This window comes from Pseudopipra pipra, chromosome 11, assembly GCF_036250125.1.
Source record: "Pseudopipra pipra isolate bDixPip1 chromosome 11, bDixPip1.hap1, whole genome shotgun sequence".
NCBI lineage: Eukaryota > Metazoa > Chordata > Aves > Passeriformes > Pipridae > Pseudopipra > Pseudopipra pipra.
In genome coordinates this window covers 597777-619101 of record NC_087559.1, presented here as the reverse complement: position 1 = coordinate 619101, position 21325 = coordinate 597777, and the positions used below count along the sequence as shown (strand labels likewise).

General features: G+C 46.2%; 2 protein-coding genes across 6 annotated transcripts; one reads left to right on the top strand and one right to left on the bottom strand.

The window, feature by feature from the left end:
• The first annotated feature begins 983 nt into the window (after positions 1–983).
• On the top strand, positions 984–14088 carry IRAK2 (interleukin 1 receptor associated kinase 2). Of its 4 annotated transcripts, XM_064667094.1 has the most exons (14): positions 1431–1537; positions 1676–1805; positions 2846–3025; positions 4486–4635; positions 5323–5435; positions 6824–7018; positions 7417–7481; positions 7961–8075; positions 8338–8447; positions 8815–9010; positions 9687–9749; positions 10785–10985; positions 11147–11657; positions 11926–14088. In XM_064667094.1, the coding sequence occupies exons 3-14, from the start codon at positions 2893–2895 to the stop codon at positions 12042–12044; spliced, it is 1971 nt and encodes a 656-aa protein (XP_064523164.1). In that variant the 5' UTR covers positions 1431–1537; positions 1676–1805; positions 2846–2892; the 3' UTR covers positions 12045–14088. The 4 variants fall into 4 exon arrangements, with proteins under 4 accessions (XP_064523163.1, XP_064523162.1, XP_064523161.1 ...); XM_064667093.1 differs by lacking the exon at positions 1676–1805 and having other exon boundaries at positions 984–1537; positions 6851–7018; XM_064667092.1 differs by lacking the exon at positions 1676–1805 and having other exon boundaries at positions 984–1537; positions 6848–7018.
• Positions 14089–14704: 616 nt separating this feature from the next.
• SEC13 (SEC13 homolog, nuclear pore and COPII coat complex component) lies at positions 14705–21299 on the bottom strand. 2 transcript variants are annotated; one of them, XM_064667100.1, is made up of 9 exons: positions 21173–21299; positions 20869–20913; positions 19785–19900; positions 19198–19349; positions 18351–18484; positions 17418–17551; positions 16810–16930; positions 15890–16036; positions 14705–15560 (listed from the first exon to the last, which is right to left on the bottom strand). In XM_064667100.1, the coding sequence occupies exons 1-9, from the start codon at positions 21173–21175 to the stop codon at positions 15450–15452; spliced, it is 963 nt and encodes a 320-aa protein (XP_064523170.1). In that variant the 5' UTR covers positions 21176–21299; the 3' UTR covers positions 14705–15449. The 2 variants fall into 2 exon arrangements, with proteins under 2 accessions (XP_064523170.1, XP_064523169.1); XM_064667099.1 differs by having other exon boundaries at positions 21137–21228.
• Between the last annotated feature and the right edge of the window lie 26 nt (positions 21300–21325).

Genomic DNA, 21325 nt, shown 5'->3' with positions numbered 1-21325 from the left:
CAGCTCATCTCAAGGCAGTCTTTGAGTTGTCATATTTTAAATAATAATACACTTTGGATATTTTTGTTTAGGTTTTTTTCTGTCTTTTGACCTCATAGCTTTATCAATATCCCATTTTTTCAGCTTTTCCCTGCTAATATGGGCTAAGAAATTCGTTGTTACTTGAGTAGTATTTGAGAGGTTCATGATTTCTTAGGCCAGAAGTGTAAAAAACTGCCAAAGTTTGAAGGTTTGATACTGAAAACGAGAGTTAGTTGTACTGTTATGTATATGCAGAGTACAAAGAAATAGTAAATTAAAAGCTCTCAAAAGTTACAGCACTGATTTCAGTTCATTTAAATGTAGACCTAGGGCTAAACACCAACAACAGGAACAGAAAGAGGGATCGTTTCAGTTAGGTATTGTGGGCACTCTGTGGTAGCAGAGGTACAGCAGGAAGGTTCTCCAGGTAGATCGTTTTGGCAGAAGTATTTGTAGCAATTATACTGGCTAATTAATTAATTAGATATTTTAATCGAAAGCAGGTTAAATTAAAAAAAAATTAGAAAAATTGCTTTTAGGAACATACTTTAAACCTCATCCTTGACAAGCAAGACCTGGCCCTCTGACCACTTCTGATGTTTTTTAGTTCTCACTCCTTGCATCTGCCACGGTACCACATGTGGTAATGAGTGAGCTCCCGTGTGCTGCAGTGATGGAAAACGCTGGGAGCACTTTTAGTGCCTTCTCTGGTGGTGGCCGTTCCTTTCTCAGCCCCCGTGAGACCTTTGTCTCGCAGCCCGGTGGAGAGCGTGGCTGGCGCAGCTCCAGGGGATCCCTTTTCACACCCCCGTGCCCGCGGGGGGCAGGAGCCGCCGGCTCGGTGTCCCGGGCTCGGTGTCCCGGGCTCGGTGTCCCGGGATGAGTGTCCCGGCCTCGGTGTCCCGGGATGAGTGTCCCGGGCTCGGTGTCCCGGGCTCAGTGTCCCGGGCTCGGTGTCCCGGGATGAGTGTCCCGGGCTCGGTTCCCGGGCGGGCGCTGCGCGGGCCCCGCTCCCACACGGCCTGTGCCGGCTGCGCAACACTCGGGAAACCGGCTCTGGCCTCCGTCACGTGAAGCCCGCGCTTTGGCAACCAGGCTGGAGCAATACCCGCTCACGGAAAGGAAAATGTGATCTGCACCTGGGCCTGACGTCAGGCGGAGCAGGAAGCAGCGCTGCGGTCGGAGCCTGCCGGGGATCGCTCGTTGTGTGGCTGGCCCTTCCCCCGCAGCCGGGCTGGGGCAGGCCGGGAGGACAGGTCTCGGAGAAGAGGAAGCTTTGGGAGAAAATCCGCCTCGGCAGCTGGCGGAGGAGGCCGAGAGCGGCGATCCCGGGCGCGCACCATGCGCGGCTGAGGGGGCCGAGCGGAGCGCGGAGCCATGGCCCTGCAGCCGCCGGCCCTCGCCCCCAGGGCGGGCTCGGCCCCGGCGCTGTACATCCACAGCATGCCCGCCTGGGTGCTGGAGGACTTCTGCCAGAAGATGGACTGCCTGAGCGACTACGACTGGATGCGGTTCGGTGAGGGCGCGGGCTGGGGCGGGGACGAGGCAGCAGCGCCTTTGGGACCCCACGGCCGAGCCCTTCCCAGCGCTCGGCAGAGCATATCCTGGAGACAGGGAATTCCCGGGCACCGATCTGGTTTTGTTTTTCGAACAGAGGTGGCATTCCAGATTTCTGTGTTCCCTTGGCTTCTCCCTGGCAGCCAGGCTCCCTCCCCTCGCTCTCCAGTCGCGCTGCGACTCCTGCCACTTCTCACTGCCTGTTTTCACGACATCCTTCACATCTGGTCAGATGTTCTGGTTTGTTCTTTCTTCCTTCTTTTCATTATACTTTATCTCCTCATAATGTCCCTATTTTTCTTGGTCCTGGCCATGTCCAGTCAAAAAGTACAGAAAACGTAGTCCCTGAGTTGTTCGTTTTGGGTTTTTTTTTTGGGGGGGGGGTCTGTATCCCAGTCCAGACAATTCTAACCTGAATCTTTTCTTAGTGCATACCTTCCTTTATTTGACATGATTTAATTTCATTCAAGACTTCCCTAACTGTCTGCTGAATAAGCTCTTACCCCAGTTAATCTTCCTGATGTAGGTGGGATTCATCTCTGCTCCTTTCAGATGTATAAAACTGTATTTCTGACGTCCTTCTGAAACTAGCTGGGGTGGGAACTCGGGAATCTTTGTCTCCACACGCACAGCGCAGCCCTCGGCCCCTCTGGTTCAGGCACAGCCCCGGGTGTGTGGGAGGGAGGGCAGCGCTGGGAGGGGAGGGGGGTTTCGGGTGGGAAAGCGAGATGGGAAGAGCACAGGGGGTGACCAGCATGTGTGTGTAGGGTCAGCCTTGGCACGGGATCTCCTGCTCCTAAAACTGCCTGGGTCTCCCTGATAGCTTTATCAGCACCTAACTAACACCCAGGTGATTCAGTTACTGTTTGGCTCACCACAGCACTGGGATTTAGGAATGCAGGCAGGAGTGCAGCCACACCACTGACTGCTGTCACCTGATTTGGGAGAATCACCCCAGGAATTTAATCTGAACTTACTTTGGTACACAAAGAACTAAGGAGAAAGAAGATTACAGGGAAAATATGCTGAAAAGTGTAACTGGGGTTTCTTTTCGAGTGTCTATGATATAACAACATTTTTTCCAGAATAGTAGAAGGAAGAAAAGGGATATCTTACTTTGGAACAGAATTTGCTTTGTGCTTAGCTAATTTATTGTGATCCTTCCTTTTAAAACTGTGCAAATGCAAAAGTGAACTTGCTTGTTTACCTGCTTACCCTGCTAGTTTTCTCTAATTTTTAAACAGCAATATCTGTTCTCTCCCACCAGCCTCTTACGTGATCACTGATCAAACAGAGCTACGGAAAATCAAGTCCATGGAGAAGACAGGGATCAGCATCACAAGGGAGCTGATGTGGTGGTGGGGAGTGAGGCTGGCAACAGTGCAGCAGCTCCTGGACCTGCTGCAAGGGCTGCAGCTCTACCGAGCAGCTCAGGTCATCCTGGACTGTGAGTAGCTGCCCCTTTCTCCTTCAGGTCTCTGCTGCTCCTCACAGCATCCAGCCCCTACCCCCAGGACATCTCCCTTGCTAGCTGAAGAAACTTTTTGTTGGGAGTCACATCCTCAAATTCTAAAATGTCTCCACTGATTGTGATTTTCTTCTCTCTAAGTAAAATTGGTGGTGGGAGGGAAGAGGTGACACAGGAGGACTCAGTTGTTCCCCCAGTTCATCTTTGTAGTGCCCATCTTGGACCCTTAGAGAGGTGCCAGGGAGACAGGTTAAAACCTGTGCCCAAACCTGGTCTGCAGTGCTGCCCTGTTTATCTGATGTGCAGGAAGTTGCAAAAGTCATGAGAAACCCTGAAAACTAGGTTGAATGAGGGAAGAGAGTCTAACTTTTGAGGCTTCTAGGTTAAACTACAGGAGGAAAATGCCAACTGTCAGTTTTAACTAAAGGCCTGCAGACTGCTCGATGGCTAATTTCCAAAATCTGTAAATTTGGGATTTCATAGCATTCTGGCACAGTAACAAACATACCTGAGTGTTCTGAGTTTTAATTTTCAGACCTAGTTTCATTCAAACCTGAATTCATAGGTGGCATTAAAGAAAGTAGATACAAACCCCAAACAGAACATGCCCATTTCTACCATTAGTGCTTGTACAAATCAAAGAACACAAAGCTGTTACCTGATTTCAGATGCAAACAGAGGCCTGGCATGTTTGATTCTGAGGTCACCACTGTGCTTAAGATACAAAGCTGATAGAACAACAGGACAAAAACCCCCATGTAATAATACTTGAGCTTATTTTACTTTATGTAAAAATAAAACATTAATTTTGATTTTTAAGAAAATGCTGAATGTATTGCTGATAAAAGGTACCTGGTAGAAACAGAAGTTTAGAGCTACAACCAGCAAAATGTTGTTCTCAGGGAGTAGACAGGCCTTATATCACCCCTAGTGCACACAGGTCATTTTCAGGCTCCTTTTCAACCTCAGTTTTAAATGTATTTACAGATAAGAATTCACATGCTTCTTCAGGAGTTTCTGACAGCCTCCTATATCACAGTATCTTGAACTTTTGTACTTTATTTTGTTCCTATCCTAACTGTAGCCTAATCTCATTTGAATAATTCTCCCTCATATGTACATGTTTTTCCAGTCCCTGTACACCAAAAGCATCTTTGTCATTCTTTTAACCTGATTTCAAGTTGCTTTTTTCAGGCCTGACTGAGATTTTGCCAAGCTATGTACAGCACAGGATCTGTTAGAGTTGTAATGAATTGGTAATTCAGCCTTTAATTTTCCCTTAGATACCAGTAAGTCTTGAGCTTTGACCAATTTTATGTTTTTCCTAGATTGTCTCTGGTGTGTTTCTTTCTATTCCATAAGTAGAAATATGAGTATTCATTGCAAATAGTTTTGTATAGGAAAGTGTTTCCTCATCTTGCCTTTGCTCTGTGCTGAAGGGACATCTGCCTCTAACGTTACCAGCCCTGAGAAAAAGGAGCCAGTAGAGCCCCCCAAACAGGAGATCACATCTGTACCTCCCACAGAAGGCCAAAGGAGAGAGAAAGAAAACGAGATGAGCGTGTTGCCATCACCAGACTCAGCAGGCAGTAAGTACAGTCCCAGACTGGGAATTGGCTCTGACATGAAGTGACTGCACAGCTGAGGATGCTGTCTGTTCGGGTCGGACAGTGACGACACTGAGCTCCACAGTGGGCACACTGCAGTGTTTGCCTTTTTCCTAGCACTGCTGTATCCTGTTTATTCCTGACTTTAGCACGCTGCTTCCTGGTCCTCCTTCCTATGGCTCCTTTGGCCTTGAGAGATGCTGGCTGGCTGTCCCCTGGGATCTCAGGATCCCAGGTCTCTGACCGCCGTGGTCTCATCCTGGCTCCCTAGGACTAGACCAGTGCATGCATTTCCTGCCCCATGTCTTTCTCTCTGTGCACAATAAATCTAGGCCAGCAGAGAACCAGACAGGGGTCAGCAGCCCCTCTGTGTGGGAGAGGGAAGGAGAGAACCCCAGCACATATGTGGGAGAACATCTGCAACAGCAGAGACACAGGGAGCTCCGTGTCCCCAGCCAGCCCTGGAGAGAGCTGCGCAGTCTTCCTGCAAACAGGAACCAGGAAGAGAGCTCCCTGTCCTCACACAGCATTTCACAGCTTGTCAGAGATTATCCCTGGTCAGGAACTTCAACAAAATACCCCAGACCTTCGTAATTCCCAGACCTTTATAGTTAGTCATGGGCTGTGGTATTATAAAAATAAGGTGTATTTTCAATGCTGTTATTTCAGTTTCAGGTGCTGTTTCTGAAGGAGCCTTGTATTCCCTCCCTGCTCCACCACCTCCCCCGAGAGACCTTTTGAATTCCCTACAGTCCAGTCCTCCTGTCTCATCAAGTGTGAAGGTAAATTCCCTTAGTATTCACTGACTATAAGAAGGAAAATTGCTTTTATGACATCCTGTGTTTTTTTAGTTAAGAGTTTATCCCCGTACTTGTACAAAAAGCCATAGACCTAGTGAAAATGTGGGGCTCAGTTACAGTGGGTTTGGACTGAATAGAGTGCTAATGCTTCAATTGGACTCCTTATGGTTTACATCTGTCTTTGCCAGTGAAGGACTAGTGAGGGGAAAAATGTACAGTATTGCATACTGCATAGCTTGGAAGAGATAACATGCCCACAAATAACAACTGAGTTTGAAGAGCTCTCCAGTGTAGATTTTACAGAGGACTTACCATTCCTGGTGTGATCACGGGTCAGGGCAGTAGTTAGCATTGACCAGGCAGAACTGCATACATCTTTTAGTTTCATTTTATACTTAAAATGTGGTTTCTGCTCAAAACTGGGCTAGTATTGAATTTAAGTGTTGCTATCCAGAGATTTGTGTAGCTGACAGGGGAAAATCTACCAGGATGGAGGAGGTTCCATGACCTCTCTGAGCCCCTGTTCGGGTGCCTAACCATTTCTGTGGGAAAAGTTTTCCTCATGTTCCTCACGATTTCAGCACACATTTCCTGTCCCTGCCTCCCCACAGCTCTCCTGTCTTTCAGACTGTCTAGCTAGATCTGTCCTGTCCTCAGGGTGTTTCCCAGATCCGTGGGCACACTCTGCTCCCATCACGGTTGTTTTCTGTGGTTTATTTTGTTTGAGGCTTTAGACTCTTCCACAGTAACATGGTTCAGGAGCACCAGCCAGGAGAGTAGATTACCTCAAAGAGTGCAGTAGTTTCAGAGTTTCTTGAGAAAGAGTTAATGCTTTGTTTCCTCAAATCTGGTGCACATTAAGGTTGTGAAAGTTGCATGATTAGGCTACAGTGAAACTCTAATTACAATTGGTATTAGGACTTGCCACACTGGAAGCAAAAAATTATTGTGAAACCGACACCAGGTGCTCCAGAAGTAAATGTGAAGCTCCTACTAGAGCATAAATACATTATGAGGGACACCACTTTCTTATCCAACTGTCTCATAGCCATAAAGATTACTATTTTTTGTAGCTTAAACTAACATCACATAAATATATGGACTTTTAAACAAAACTAAATCTGTTTTCTGGGAAAGGTGGAAATGCAAATTGGTAACTGATTTCAAGTCGCTTCTGCAATGCAAAATTTTTACATCATAACAACATTATGTATTACCTACACCCTAAGGAGTGATTGCACAGTACCTTTCAGTTTCGTTCAGCAATCACAGTGACTGCATAAATCTTGGAAAATAAAATATGACACTGAAAGAAGGAAAAAGGATGCAGATTTTCATGAGATAAACTTGTTTCTTCTACATATGTGTAGCCTTGCAGCTCTTCTACTCCTCAGCAGGAGACAATGGCTGATCTCCCCAGCGGGAGTCTCCTGTGGGCCCAGAGGGAAGTTACTAATGCCACGAATGGTTTCAGTGACAAGAACAGAATCTGTGAAGGTACTTTTGCAGATGTCTACAAAGGTCAGAGGAACAACGTAGTGTATGTCATCAAAAGACTGAAAGAGGTGAGTACTGCACCTTTTTCTAGAAGGGGATATGTTGTTAACACCTCTTTCCTATTAGCAGTTGTTGTTTAATATTGTGTGGGCAAGGAACCGGAATGGCTACACAAGAGGAGATAAAAAGGAAATTATGTAAATAAGTAAACCTAGATCCAGCAAACACACGTGATGGATATTTAACTCTATCCATGGGAGTAGCTGGCACTGATGATTGCATCGGGGTGTCTTTACAATGTTTTTGTTCTAATTCTCAATTAATTATTGCCTTTGACTTAACATTGCCATCAGTGGTACTTGCCTGTTGCCTGCAGTAGCTGAGCAGCAAGAGGCTAACAGATCTGTATAAATGCAGCACCTTGTTAATTACGACTGACGTTGTGTTGCACGTTCTCATCTTTCAGCTGGAATGCACAAGCCCAAATTCTACCCAGAGGTTCTTTCACACGGAAGTGCAGATTTGCTTTCGGTGAGTGGTTGTGTTTCAGGGGCAGTGGTGCCTGTCCTGCTGCCGGCGGTGTTTGGTCAGCCCTGGGGGTGTCTGTGGCTCTGTGCAGGCAGGACGAGGCTGCTGCGCTGCCTCATGGGAGCCCTGGGGGAGCAGCAGGGCCCGGGGCTGTGCCTGCGCTGGCACGGCCGCTCTGAGCCCTTGGGGTGGGCAGGGCCCCCTCCGTGCCCCCTCCGTGCCCCCTCCGTGCCCCCTCCGTGCCCCCTCCGTGCCCCCTCCGTGCCCCCGCTGCCTGCTCAGGCAGGGCTGTGCTGCCCTGGGCTCCTGCTCAGGCAGTGCTCTGCCACCATGCCCGGGGCCCTGCTGTGCTTCCAACTGTGCTTCCAGCTGCAGCACACCATTCCAGTTGCCTTGAACTTAGGAACTTAGTCCAGCTCAGGATGTATTTTTCTGTGTTGCTCTTATTTCATTTGCAAACGATTGCTGATCTGTGCCTGCAGGTGCTGTCACATCAACATTCTGCAGCTGCTGGGCTTCTCGGTGGAAACTGGCCTGCACTGTCTGATATACCCATACCTGCCCAATGGCTCCCTGCAAAACAAGCTCCAGTGCCAGGTAAGCAATGACCTGGGTCTGTGATCTACCTGTGACTGCAAGTCCTGCCCTGCTACTGTGTGGAAACCGCAGCTCTTTGGACTCCGAGAAACAGCCGGAAAAAAAGGGTGCCCAAATACCTGGACTGCAAGCACCAGAAAGGCTGCAGCTCTCCCCTGGAGTCTTGACTGGGACTCAGACTAAACCTTTGGTTTTCAAAGCTACCAATGTCTTACCATGTTTTAGTCTATAAAATAAAGATTTTTCTCTCCCTTCCTTGCAGGATGATTATGCTCCACTGACCTGGGAGATGCGAATTAGCATTTCTGTGGGAGTCATCCGAGCTGTGGAGTATTTACATAATTTTGGAATTCTTCATGGGAATATCAAAAGGTGGGGGGTTTGGTATATCAGCACTTCCTTGGTCACTTGATAATTCCAGGATTTCTTTAATAGTAATGACTAAAACATGCAATTTGGAAATCCATTTGCAGTATTTTCTGCTGTCCCTTGTTCTGTAGGGCCTTTACCCTTACTTGTTTAACCTGTTTCTCCTTCCTAAATGAGGGAAGTATATTCTTTTGAAATAATTTTTTGAGTGCTTGTTCTTCCCCTTCTTCCTTTCTACCTTCCACTCCTACGCAGCAGGCAAAATGCTGGACACTTTCAGTGCTTAACTTGAAAAGTGTAAAACTAATTCTTTGCCTCAAGTTAAAGTAACAACTTGACCAATAATGTTATTTCTCTGTCCTTATCACAGCTCAAATGTCTTGTTGGATGAAAACTTTACGCCAAAGCTTGGACATTCTGGCCTGCGATTGCATTCTGCCGATAAAAAATCAGAATATGCCGTGATGAAAACCAAAGTCCTACAAGCTTCTCTTACTTACCTGCCAGAAGATTTTATCAGACATGGGAAGTTAACAGAAAAAGTGGATATATTCAGCTGTGGTGTGGTATGGTTCCTTTTTCCATGCTCTATTGCATTCTTCAGTGCTTCTAGACAGGAAATTGGATATAAGAACAAGTGCCTCATGTGGTTGTTTTGCTGGCAATTTCATATCATAATTGCTGGCTCTAGAATGTGTTGAAATCCTGGTTTTAATTATGTTCACACTCCAAATATACTTCAGTTTGTGGCAAAGTGAGGTGAATCTTTTGAACAACAGACAAGTGTTCCTTCTAGCAAAAAAAAATATTGGTGCTTATTGTTTATAAAAAGTTCTCAGAATTCTTGCAGAATTGCCACATGAGCTGCTACAAACATCACCTGTAATCTGGAATTTCAACAAAAATAATTGATAGTCTGTGATGTCACCTGTCTCCAAGTGTTTCATTTAAATAAGAAGTTACTCTGTTCAGTGTGATTTCTTATCTACATTTAGCTTGACTTTCTTCTCATCCTTTTGTCTCAACAGTGTCTATTGTACCTAACTATAAAATCTGGACTTGGCTCTGGAGGTAGTTCTAAAGTCTCATGAATGCCCAGAGCTGGCATTGTTAAGCCATCTGAAGTAAAAATAGAATATCAAAATGCCTTGGCAGTTCAATATTTCTTTAGTTACAAAACTAGTTTTTAAAATTGTAATTCATTCTGAACAAACTGTTTTATCTTTCAAATACACTTTCTAGGTCTTAGCAGAGGTACTGTCGGGGCTTAAGGCACTGGATGAAGGCAGACACCCAATTTATCTGGTAAGAAGCAGCAGGAATAATGGACACCAACACAAGTGAAAGGGGTTGCTGTCATAAAATTAATTTTACTTAAATACAGTTTGATATTTGCCATCTGCTGTACCATGTCCTGAAGAAGGGATGTTTAGGAGCCATATCCAGGCTCTGTTAATGTCAGTAGCCTGCCTGCCTTTAGACAGAGGCAGAATAGATATTCCCATTTCACAAAGCACACTCCTGAGTGCTGCTTGATTGTATTAGGAAAAACTCCAGAATAAATCCGTGCTTATTTAAGAGACAAAGCCTTGTGCCGAAATGCAGCTGCACGTTTTCTGTGTGCCAGAAAGAGGTGCTCTGAGCCACACTGAGTGGGGAAACCTGGCTGGGTGAGAACTGCAGGTGCTCATCATCATGTTTATCGGGTGTTTGTGTCTTGCACTCTGGCCTGGAATTGATAATCTGGCGAGTTTCCCAAGGTGAGGTTGGAGCTACACATTCTACTTCCACAAGCAACCAGAGCAGCCAGGCTCACTGAATCATTGACACTATCTGCAGAGAGCAGCCTCCACCTGCATTCCTTCTGTGGGACGTGCTCCTGATTTCCCATCTGGCTGAAGCCTTGGAGGGGAGAACAACAGTTCTATCACTTACTATTTCCAAGCAATTCAGCAATGTTCAAAGGGGTTCAGAAAATCAAAGATCCTACATCTTTGGTTTCTTTAACATGTCACCACGGCCTGTGCAAGAATGCTATTCTGCAAGTGTTGGCTCTTTTTCATCCCTATCTAAAGTGGCACAAACCAAGAAGAGCTGGGCCTGCTTTAGGGAATTTGGCATTGGACACATGCAGAGAAAGCCTCTGCCCTTTTCTCTCCTGTGAAAACAAACATTTCTGTCAGCTGCAGGAATGGAGATCCTTAAACCTTCTCAGTCTGTGAACCAGCCATTGAGGAGCACTAATGACAAACATAGCAATACTCATTCTCAGAGACTGAGGCAGAAATAAATGCTTGTGTTAATTTTGCCTTCACTAATGCATCTCCTTCCTTTGAACAGAAAGATATGATTGCTGATGAAATTCAAACAGCGAAAGAAAGCTCACACTCCAAAGTAAAAACTTTGGAAAAGCTGGCTGCCAATGAAATCTGCTGCAAATACCTAGACAGGAAAGCAGGACACTTGCCAGAAGAGGTTGCAGTTGATTTTGCCTCAGCCATCTGCCTCTGCCTGAGAAAGAAGAGTTCTAACATAGCAGAGGTAATATTTTAAATACACAACCAACATTTCAGTCTCCTTGTCATCGAGGAGCTGACAACATTCATGCCTTACTTATTTTTGGGAGTGTTGACATAGGAGAATATGTGTAAGCAGGGGTACAGGAATTATTCTGCATTCACAGATATGGTTGTTAAAAACAGGTGCTTGAAATTCTGGAAATGGCTGAAAATAAATTAAGAGAGCATTACATCTGTGGAAGCAGCACGTCCGGCTTCTCCATGAACACTCCAGAAGAAACCGATGATGAGACTGCCAGTCTGAGCATGGATGTGCCTTCTGCAGTGGGGAATAAAGAGGAGAGTGCCCAGGCAGCCATCCTGTCCAGTGCCAGCCCCTGTGCCCCTTCCATGGGAGCCACGGCACCCGACACCTTCTGCGGACACACGTCACGGGTCCCTTGTGAGTCAGATGAGTCCAGTAGTTTCATATGGAATCCTCCAGAAAAATCCACAGAGGAGCTATCTAGCCACAGCTGTACCACTTCAGAAAAGGTGGCAGGTTCTGGTCACGGGGTCAAGCAGGAGAAATCTGCCCAGGGACTGCAGGAGAGGAACGCGGCGTGTGCCAGGGGCGGCGTTGTCCCAGAGACAGCAGCTGCTGCCCAGGGCACCTGTGCACGGGACAGCCTGGACTCCTCCTGTGCTTCACAAGGTAAAGGTGCCCTGCTGGGGTCAGACTAGGCACAAATTACTTTCTTCTCCAGGATTGCTTAGGTTCTTCTTCCTACTTCTAAACATTTCATCTTTTCTCCTTGATTATGAATTTATTAGTAAATCTACACAATGTTTTGTGGGTTTCTATTAGATATTTTTCCTAAGCTAGTTTGGGTGGTTGGTTTTTTTATTTTAGAGTTATCATCTATTCCTTAGACAATAGATGGATTCTTTTTTTCTCAATATTTGGGCATTTTGTTTTTCAGCCTTAGCCAGAGAGACATCTTGGAAAATACAGATAAATGATCAAAAAAAGAAGCTCATGGAAAACATTTTGCTGTATGAAGAAGACAAGTTAAACAGTTCTGAACTTTTTGAATCATAACTTGGATGGATTTATTAGCAGTGGCCAGCTTAGAAGAAGAAATAAGGACTGTCTCTTCATTAGAAAGATGGTAAAAATGTGCTTTTCATGTAAGGTTAAGTAGCAGATTTGGATCAGAAACAAAAGTGATCACACAGAAGCAGCAGAAAATACTTGTTCTAAAGCACAGTGCCACTCTGTACACAGAAATTCCTTCTGCCTTTTCATCTGCAAGGTGAAAAGGAATGACAAACACAAACAAGTGTCAAGATAGTTTACAGTCCTTTTGCAGTGTTTCAGAAAACATCTCCAGCTAACGTTTGTCTCAGTAAGCCACAGTCCCAGGAGTTACAGAGCAAGCACTGCCCAGTAGCCAGGCAGCAATGCCCTGTGCTGTTATCCCACTGCATACCACAAACAGGAATCCTCAGGGCCGTGGGGAAGTTTTCCAGTGAATCTGTCCTATTCCATCTGATCTTAGTGCACATACTCCAAACACTGCATTACCAGAGAGGGGGGTTCTTCTGCAAGTTCTCAGACGTGTTGTACACAGCTCCATCCCAGCTGGAACTGCACTGGGCACAGAGGAGAGGAGATGACTTCAGGCACGTTCCTCTGCCCCCGTGTCTCCTACCCCGGGGTGACACAGGTGACACCACATAAGCCCAGCCTTCCAGGTCACTGTCAGCACCTCTGACATGGTGTTTAGTTCTTCAGGGGAATGCTTTGGGGAATTATTTTTTTCTAAGTGTCCTTTATATGTCGTTAAGGTTTCTCGTTGTGTTTCACATTATACTGTTGTATATTAAAATATCTTTAATTTTGTTATAGGACACTTGAAATATAATTTGTTGTATTTATTTTGGCAATGGGTCAAAGATAAGCTAGTAAGGGGACCTGTTGATGGTTCCACACACACCAGGTGTTCTCAGGAGTCCTGGTGGGTGTCCCTTGGCTCACCCAGCAGCAGCACCTCAGACTCAGCCTCGGGGATCACATGCAAGAGAAAAAATAGAAGCTTGTATGCTGGTGTATTTATGATCAAGTGAAAGCCTCCTTAAGAAAGTGTCACTTTTGTTTTTATGACATTTATTATTTGTGTTATTGCTAACATTCCACTTGTGCAGTCTAGGGAAATACTGATTTATTATAAACCAAAAGAACTATCAGAGCATGTAGCTCAGCTTACAGACAGGAGACTGCTGCCTCCTGAGCACAGGGAATAGGGCATGATGTGCAGAAATGGCTACAATTCACAGTGCAATTCAGGGAATATTAAAAAAAAATATTAATTATATGTAATTATTCTCATTGGAATTCTATAATAGTATATTTTCCTGGCTTTACATGAGGGCCTCATACCTTCTATTTTTGTAGAGTACTTAGTTCATTTTAGGTATTAGTATGAGCAAGTAAAAGTATTTTAACTAAAGAGTACTATAATCATACTTATCAAATTAATTTCTACACTAAAAACTGTTAAAATCCCTTAATTATAAGTGCCTTGAATACTGTCTATATGTTTGCCAGTGTCAGATTTTTTTAATTTTACCAGAATCAAATCAAGACAACATTAGCACTGATATAAGAAACATTGAGTAGATTCAGATTGGTCAATAACCACTTAATTCTGTAGATTTGAGATACTTTATGCTGCTGAAAATGTAATCTTTGTTGTTTTTCATGGGTATATTTTGGGACATCCATGGTAAAAGCCTCGGGTCTCCCTCAGGAAGGACACGTGGACACACCACAGAGCTGAATGGGAAACCCGGAGTTTTAAACTGAGAAATGTCATTTGTTCTGTTTCACAAAAGTGCTTTACAGGTTTTGTTCTCTTGTAGTCATCTAATTTAATTGTTATTCTTTGCCTTGTTCCATGCTAATTTCTAAATATTCTGAGGTGATATATGTGGTCCTGTAGAGTTACACATGTATTTAATGTAACATATGTAAGACAGTGCATGGTCTTACATTGATACAGTTACATAACTTGGCTATTCAGAGGCAAGTTTATACATTACTATTTGCTAGTAGGATTGTGAGTAAAATACTGAAAAAAATATCTTTAATTGCCTGCTTTTTTTGCTTTATGGCACAGAAAATGAGTGTCAGTCAGCACCAAGGGCCCACCCTGGGCACCGGCTCATGGTGGGTTTAAAAATAACTTTGAAGTGTGGCAATGGGTTCGTGCCCTTCTTCCTTCCCCGAGGATGAACAAAGCTGTAAGAGCAGAAGAGGGAAGCTGGCACTGTTTACATTCTCCCTTGGAATTGCCCAGACCAAAGGAAGAGCCGCAGTTTTGTAAAGCCCAGCCCTGTGAGGTACCATTACAGCAGGGAAAACACCCCACAGACAAAACGACCCCACCAAAACCCCCAAAACAACAAGAACAAAAAACCACCTACATACAAAAAAACCCAGAAAACAAAACCCAGAATATTTTCTACTTACCTAATCTATAAAGAATTGAACACTTAAAGGCATTATAAAATAGTAGCTGCTTATGTTGAGGGACTCTCGATTGTATTTCTTTAATTTGATGTTACTGTATAAGGATTGGGTTGATTATAGCTCAGTCACCTTATGTCATTTTTCACAATGAATAATCAAATTAGGGGAAAAAGACAAGTTTTACTTTTCATAAGGGGCCCAGTGAAAAGATGATTAAATACAGCACATCAGGCTTTAACCAATAGGACTTTATTCTGTTGGTATCTCAACAAAGAAAAAAACAAACCTGAGGTACAGTACAGACATGTGGCTAAAAAAAACAAACTTCAAACCATGGTTTGATTTACTGATGTTGGTAAAATAACCAAGTTTGAGACCATTGTAAAGCAGAAGACATATGCATTCCACTACTCCTTTTCATCTTCAGGAAAGCACAGAGACTTCCACTTAGCCAAGCATGTTATTTTCAGGAAGATCTTAGCACCGTTTTGCTGCTACCAGCAGGGCTGGCTAACACACTACCAGCTAACCCGAGAACTCCACCAGCCCTTCCCCTCACTGGGAACAAAGTTCTGGCCTTTGAGGGCACAGAGTATTTGTCCCTTTGCACAAAGGAGTTCACACCTTTGACAGTCTCCTCCTGTTCCTGCTCAAATGCTTGAAGTCTGACCACTGTATATCCAATCAAATTTGATCCTTAAACCAGAAAAGCAGGGTATAATTCCTACAGCATCAAGGAGTAGTATCAGGCACAGTACTTTGCTATGCTCTTTACCTTAAATTTAAGGGAATGTCAATTAAGGCTGATTATCAACATTTTGTAGCCTCCCAGTAATAGCTTTAGAGTGCTCATAAAATTGGATAATTGTTTCCCATGTTCAGTTTCGATAAAATCAGTTCTCATCCAGCTCAAGAACCATTGCAAATCAGGGACAGGGATCTCTTGCTACAGCTGGAGCACTCCCTCGTGCCTCACTGCTCGTTCTGCTGCCCCTCTGTCACCGCAGACACCCCTCCTTGGCCCTTGTTCACGTCGCTGATACACGCCCACAGTCCGTCCACCGACTCCTTCCACAGCGTCACCTCGAAAACAGAGCAGGCACAGCTTTCAGCCTTAACACTCCCTCAGCTTCCCCTTTCCCCACAGCTACCACAGCACTGGTGAATTCTACTGTCAGTACCCCAGGAAATCAAGTTCAGCCTTCATTTCTGCTTTCCAGTAAGGACTCAGAATGCAGGCAAATAGTTTGCCAGAGGTTACAGTCTTCCTGCCCTCTTGATAGTTCAAAAACAGTCACCACTGCAGCAAAGACGACTCCACGACAGCCTTGCCTCAAACAAGTGACAACAGCCTGTCCCTGCTCCTCTGGAAACAGGGCACGTGCAGTCAGAGTCAAGGCAGCAGTACTCACTTTGTTGTCTCCTCCAGACACTGCGAGGATATTGGCAGTGATGGACCAGCTCACGTGCCAGACAACATCATTGAACTTGTGCAGCAGCTTTGGTGACCAGGAGTTTCCAGAGGCATCGTCACACGTCCAGATGAACACTCTGCCATCCTGCAAAAGCACGGAGGCCGAGTTGGCCAGACACAGGAAACACCACCCTGATTGCTCTTGGAGCTCCACTCCCAAATCACAGCTCTGATACCACCCTTCCATGTGTCTGCATGGATTTGTGCTCAGCACACAAAGGGGCTGTTTCCTTGCTATAGTAAAGGCAAAGCAGTACAGCTCTGATGAGAAAAACTACCTACAGTGATTTGCAAATACCAGAGAAGAGCTCCCAAAATACTTATCTATCAGCTGAAATATTTCCCCAGAATGAGATTTTGTTTTCCAGTCACATGGCAGCAGCTCACTAAGCAATCTTCATGACAATAAAAAAGCATTTATAAAATTATTAGCAGCAAGAACACCACAGTTAATATGAAGGCTGAGGACATCAGAGCTGACTACGAATGCCAATTATTAGAAAACAGTATTTTTAGCTGGAGGTTCAGTGAATTTGGTCCAAAACACTAAAATATGGCATTAGTTTGAAGGTCTTCCTGCTATTGACACCATCCTACTCATGATGTTCAAAATAGCAGCCCGTACAAAATGTACAGAGACACACACGCACAAACCTTTGTCCACAAATGCTTCTACTGAGCTTCTGAGTTTGGAAGGAACAGGATTCAAGGGCTCTTGTGCACTGACCCAGACACAGCAAAGGACTGCCAGGAGGACCTGTTACAGCAGCTCTGACCTTACTATTGCTCTCCTAGGGGAGTGGGAAGGAAGTGTGGGCAGTGAGGGCACTGAGAGCCTGCCTGTCGCTCCAGCCTCACCTGGGAGCAGCTGGCAATGGTGCTGGTTGGCAAACCTATGGATGGAGCCCAGGCCACGTCTCGCACCCAGTCACTGTGAGCCTCCAGCTTCTGCTCCTCTTTCCACTGACTGTCTTCTTCCCTGAAAACACAATTATAGTCAGAAGGGTGGCAGCAGCATTTCTCATCCCCTGCTCTGGAAGGCTTTGGCTTTGTAGCCAGACTCCTGGTTCATCCAGATAATACAAAGCACAGGTGTTCCCCAGTTCTCCGAAAATCTCTATGGCTTTAAGTGACAAAACTCCTTGCAGGGGGAAGAAAGCACAGGCAGAGGTTTTGTTCTCATCTTCAGTTACTGTCAGAAATCTGCTACTGCCCAAGTCACAGTGGTAACCAAAGACCATTAGAAAGCCACTCTCCAAGACAAGATGACACAGGGCTGGCACAGACTGCACAGACCATGGGAGATACTGTGCATCACTAAGTTGTTTCCATTTCTAAAGCACTTCCTAAAAATGAGAATTCAAAGAGGGAAGCACAGACATGCTGAAAGTATTACCTGAGATACTAACAGGGACATTCAAAGCCTAGAAAGAGTGCCAGCTTTTATCTGATAACAGGGCACTTACTTCCAGATCTTGACCAGGTTGTCGCAGCCCCCCGATGCAAATCTTTTGACATAGTTTGGCTTTTGACCAGAGGGTTGTTCTATAAGGCTCCCTGGTACAACAGCAGGAGCCCAGCTGACTGCATTACATCCAATCTAGGTAATGAAAAACATTACTATTAAAAGTTGCTTACTTCACACAAATAAAGGAATAAAGGCTGCTGACGGGGTGAAGGAAACGTAGCACAGTGTCTGTGGGAGGTGGGGAATAAGCCCATCTCAGAAAATGGGAGTCCTGCACAATGCTGGATGGATATCAGATGAATAAGAAATCCAGACACAGTCTAGTCTCACTAAGGCACTTACTCAGAAAGCCTGAGGTAGGTAAGGAACTGCTTTATGGGGAAATATCATCCTAGGTGTGTGAACAGTGGAGACAGAGATAGGAACTGCACAGACACAAGGTACACACAGTTGCTAAGGTTTTGGAATGCAGGAGTAGAAGGAAGCTTTGGTCTGGAGCCCAATTTCCTTCCATTGAGAGCCACGCCGTTAGCTTATGAAGTTTTGCTTAAGCAAAAATCCCCACTGTTTTGGGAAAAACACGTGCCCTGCAATTTTTCTGGCTTCAGTTTATTCAGTTAGTTGGTGCAGGTATTCTTAGGACCAAGGCCATTTCCTGCCAGCTAACTTTCAGCACTGTGTTTAACAATAATCCTCAATTAACAAGCATTACCAGTGCTGTTTAGTAGCCTTCACCTGTCTTTTTTTCACTCCATTTTAGTTGCTACAGAGTATACCTGCCCACTCGGGAGGAACCTCAAACAAGTTATTCTTGGTTCTTGATGTTTCACATCACTTCACTGGATTTCAGTATTTATCTAGTCAAGTTCTTTGAGGCAACAATCCCCTTGGTAGCTCCTGGAACTCTGCTGCTCCAAAGGCCCAGACTCACCGTGTGTGCATTGCTGATCTTTTTGACTTCCCACTGCCCGTCTCCCGTGTAGCTCAACAAGGAGATGGCCCCGTCAGAGCTGCCACAGGCCAGGATCAGTCCATAGTCATGTGGTGCCCAGCAGACAGAATTCACTGGGAAAGAAGAGACAGAGATTACAGCACAGGGACTGCCTAACACTGACTGGTATCAGTCAGCCACCAAAAGCGAGTGGCTCTGAAAGCCGAGGATGAGTCTTGAAATTCCTGAATTTCAGCAAAGCCAGTCAATTAACACTGTTTACAGAACAACAGAGAATGGCTTTTATTTTTGGAACCCTTTTAGAATGAGAACACCAACAGAGCACTCTTAATGAGGTTAAAAAACTCTGACAACAGCGGGGAGCATCGCTGACTAAAACAAGAGCTGAATGGCAGGCAGAGGATGTAAAATCTGTATCAGTAACACAGCAAAGCTGGAGACTTCAGATCTGCATTGGCTGGACAAATCATCTGAACACAAAAGTTTCCACTGTAAAACAAAACACTGCACGATAAATTCATTTTTTCTTACTGGACACAGACAGTATTTCCCTCAAGAATTCAGTCCCCTGTCATCTTTATTTGAAAGCTGATTTCTTTGTACAACAACTCGTGTGCAAACACTGTATGAATCAGGACAGGAGGTTATCCAGTAATATGACCTTAGGTAAAGGTCCTGTTTGTGCTGAACAGATTTACTCTCTCTCCACTATTTATCTCTGTCTGTTTGACAGAAGGCTTCTTCCTTAACACTGACAGATTTACTCCAACCTTACCCGAATCCCCTCATTTCCCCAGATGCCCTTCCCAGCTCCAAACTCCCATACCTGAGGAATCATGTCCTGTGTATTCATAGGTCTTTTCCCAAGTGCCATTTTCTTCCTTCCAGATAATAACCTTCCTGTCATAGGAACAGGAAGCCAAGATATTCCCATACATAGGATGAGCCCAGGCAACCTGCCACACCGGACCCTCGTGCCTGCAAGAAACAATGTCATGTGGAAAAGGGAAGAGAAACCCCTCCTAGCTGTGGCTGCCTCACAGCCATCACTGCTGTGAATCGCTGTTCCAGAAGGGATTGCTGGCCTGACATGAGGAATGGGTAATGCCAAGATGGCAATGTTAGTGCCCTGACACAGGGCTGTCACTGCCATAGAAAACAATTCCAAACGTTTAGCCTTGTATTAGTACATTTTATCTCTTGAAAATCACAGGTGTCAAGTACTAACTGAATGACCAAGCCTCAGTGTATTTGCCACTGGTGCTCTGTCCCCTTCCCAGATCTGAGGAGTTTTTCAGCACAACCCTGGAGGAGTCCACCCTGGTATCCACCTGCACCTTGTGCTGCCCAAGGGCAAAAGGGCAAGGTATTAAGAGCTTCCCCCAATGCAATTCTGCTGTTCCAACAGCTCACCCCCTCAGGTCTGCAATGAGGATCTGCCCTCCGTTCCGGACGTCGAAGATCTTCACGGAGCGGTCGGAGGAGCAGGTCGCCAGGCGTGTGCCATAGTAATCCATCTGTGCATCGTGCTGCAGGAAGGCAGGGACAGCTGTGCTCAGCACGCTGAGCTCGGCTCGGTGACCAACCCCACTGCAGCTCAGGACTGGCACAGCTGCCCCAGGCCCAACACACTGGGGCCAAAAGGGCAGTTTTAGACAATCCAGACACACAAGTCATTTGTTTCCCCAACTGCTTCTTCACTAACTATGCAAGTGTTACACAGAAGGAATTCAGGAAATTCTGAGTAGCAACACACAGCATTTTCAAGAGAGGGCTGGGAACTGGTGCTGCTGACTACAAAGCAGTGACCAGTTACATATTCTTGTTTCTTAAAAGGTAAAGTGGGTGTACGAACACTGAGCTCTTAGTTATGTTTGAAACTTCATCATCACAGAATCACTGAGGTTGGAAAATACCTCGAGACCATCAAGTCTACCCTTTGAGCAATCCCCAACTCATCCCCCAGCCCAGAGCACTGAGTGCCACGTCCGGTTGTTCCTTGGACACCTCCAGGGATGGGGACTCCAAACCTCCCTGGGCAGGCCCTGCCAGTGCCTGACCACTCCTCCCATGAAGAAATACTTCCTGAAGAACTGGGCTCATCTAACTGGTCTCCTTCCTTCTACAAATTACTTTGAAACCTTTCCTCCTGCCCACACTAAGACATGTCCTTCCACATAAAGGAAAATCAGTTTCCTCAGCCGAAGTTGTGAACCATTTAGAATACACTTACACATATATTATTTCACAGAAACAAGCCTGTGCGTGAAAATTAAGGTTTTAAATCATTTCTCCTTTCCCGCGTAGCTGAGTCTTCCTGTCCACCCAGTACAGAACGGCAGGATCAGGATTTCGGACAGCGTTCTGCATCCAACACCGCACGAGTGTCCTCTCACACGGCACACACATCCCAGCCTCCCCCCTCGCACAGAGCGCCCCAGAGCAGCTCTGTTCCAGCCGGAACCGGCCCGGGGGGCAGCTCCCCCCGCACACTTACGATCATGTCCTCGTGGGACGTGTCCACGGTGTTGATGACCGAGACCTGCAGAGAGAGGGAACAGAAGGAGCTGAGCGCATCATCGCTCGGCCGCGGACCCCGGAGCTCCCGGGCCGGCCCCGGCCGTCCCTCGGCGGGCAGCGGCCGCGCCCGGTTGCGCTGGGGCCGCGCCCCGGGACACCGCCGGTTCCACGCCGGGCCGCCCCCGCCCTCCTGCTCCGGCCCGCCCAGCCCTGACCCCGGGCCGGTCCCCGCCGTCCCCCCGCACCATGGCGGCCCCGCCGTCCCCGCCGTCCCCCCGCACCATGGTGGCCCCGCCGTCCCGACCCGGCCTCTGCCCGCCTCAGACGTGGCACGGCGGTGCCTCGCACAACCGCTCCCGCCGCGCCCCGCCCGCCTGCGACGGCGTTCCGGCTGCGCCGGGTTCCGGGGGCGGGCGGTGCCTTCGCCGGGCAGG

Bases quoted from the DNA above. Each gene is read 5' to 3' on its own strand.
- IRAK2 (XM_064667091.1), top strand. From the start codon at position 1,399: ATGGCCCTGCAGCCGCCGGCCCTCGCCCCCAGGGCGGGCTCGGCCCCG. The intron at 8,076-8,337 runs GTAAGCAATGAC...CCTTCCTTGCAG, and splicing joins AAAACAAGCTCCAGTGCCAG to GATGATTATGCTCCACTGAC. The intron at 9,011-9,686 runs GTATGGTTCCTT...TACACTTTCTAG, and splicing joins ATATATTCAGCTGTGGTGTG to GTCTTAGCAGAGGTACTGTC.
- SEC13 (XM_064667099.1), bottom strand. From the start codon at position 21,175: ATGGTGCGGGGGGACGGCGGGGACGGCGGGGCCGCCATG. The intron at 19,350-19,784 runs GTGAGCTGTTGG...TGTTTCTTGCAG, and splicing joins CTCATTGCAGACCTGAGGGG to GCACGAGGGTCCGGTGTGGC. The intron at 18,485-19,197 runs GTATGGGAGTTT...CTTCTTTCCCAG, and splicing joins CACAGGACATGATTCCTCAG to TGAATTCTGTCTGCTGGGCA.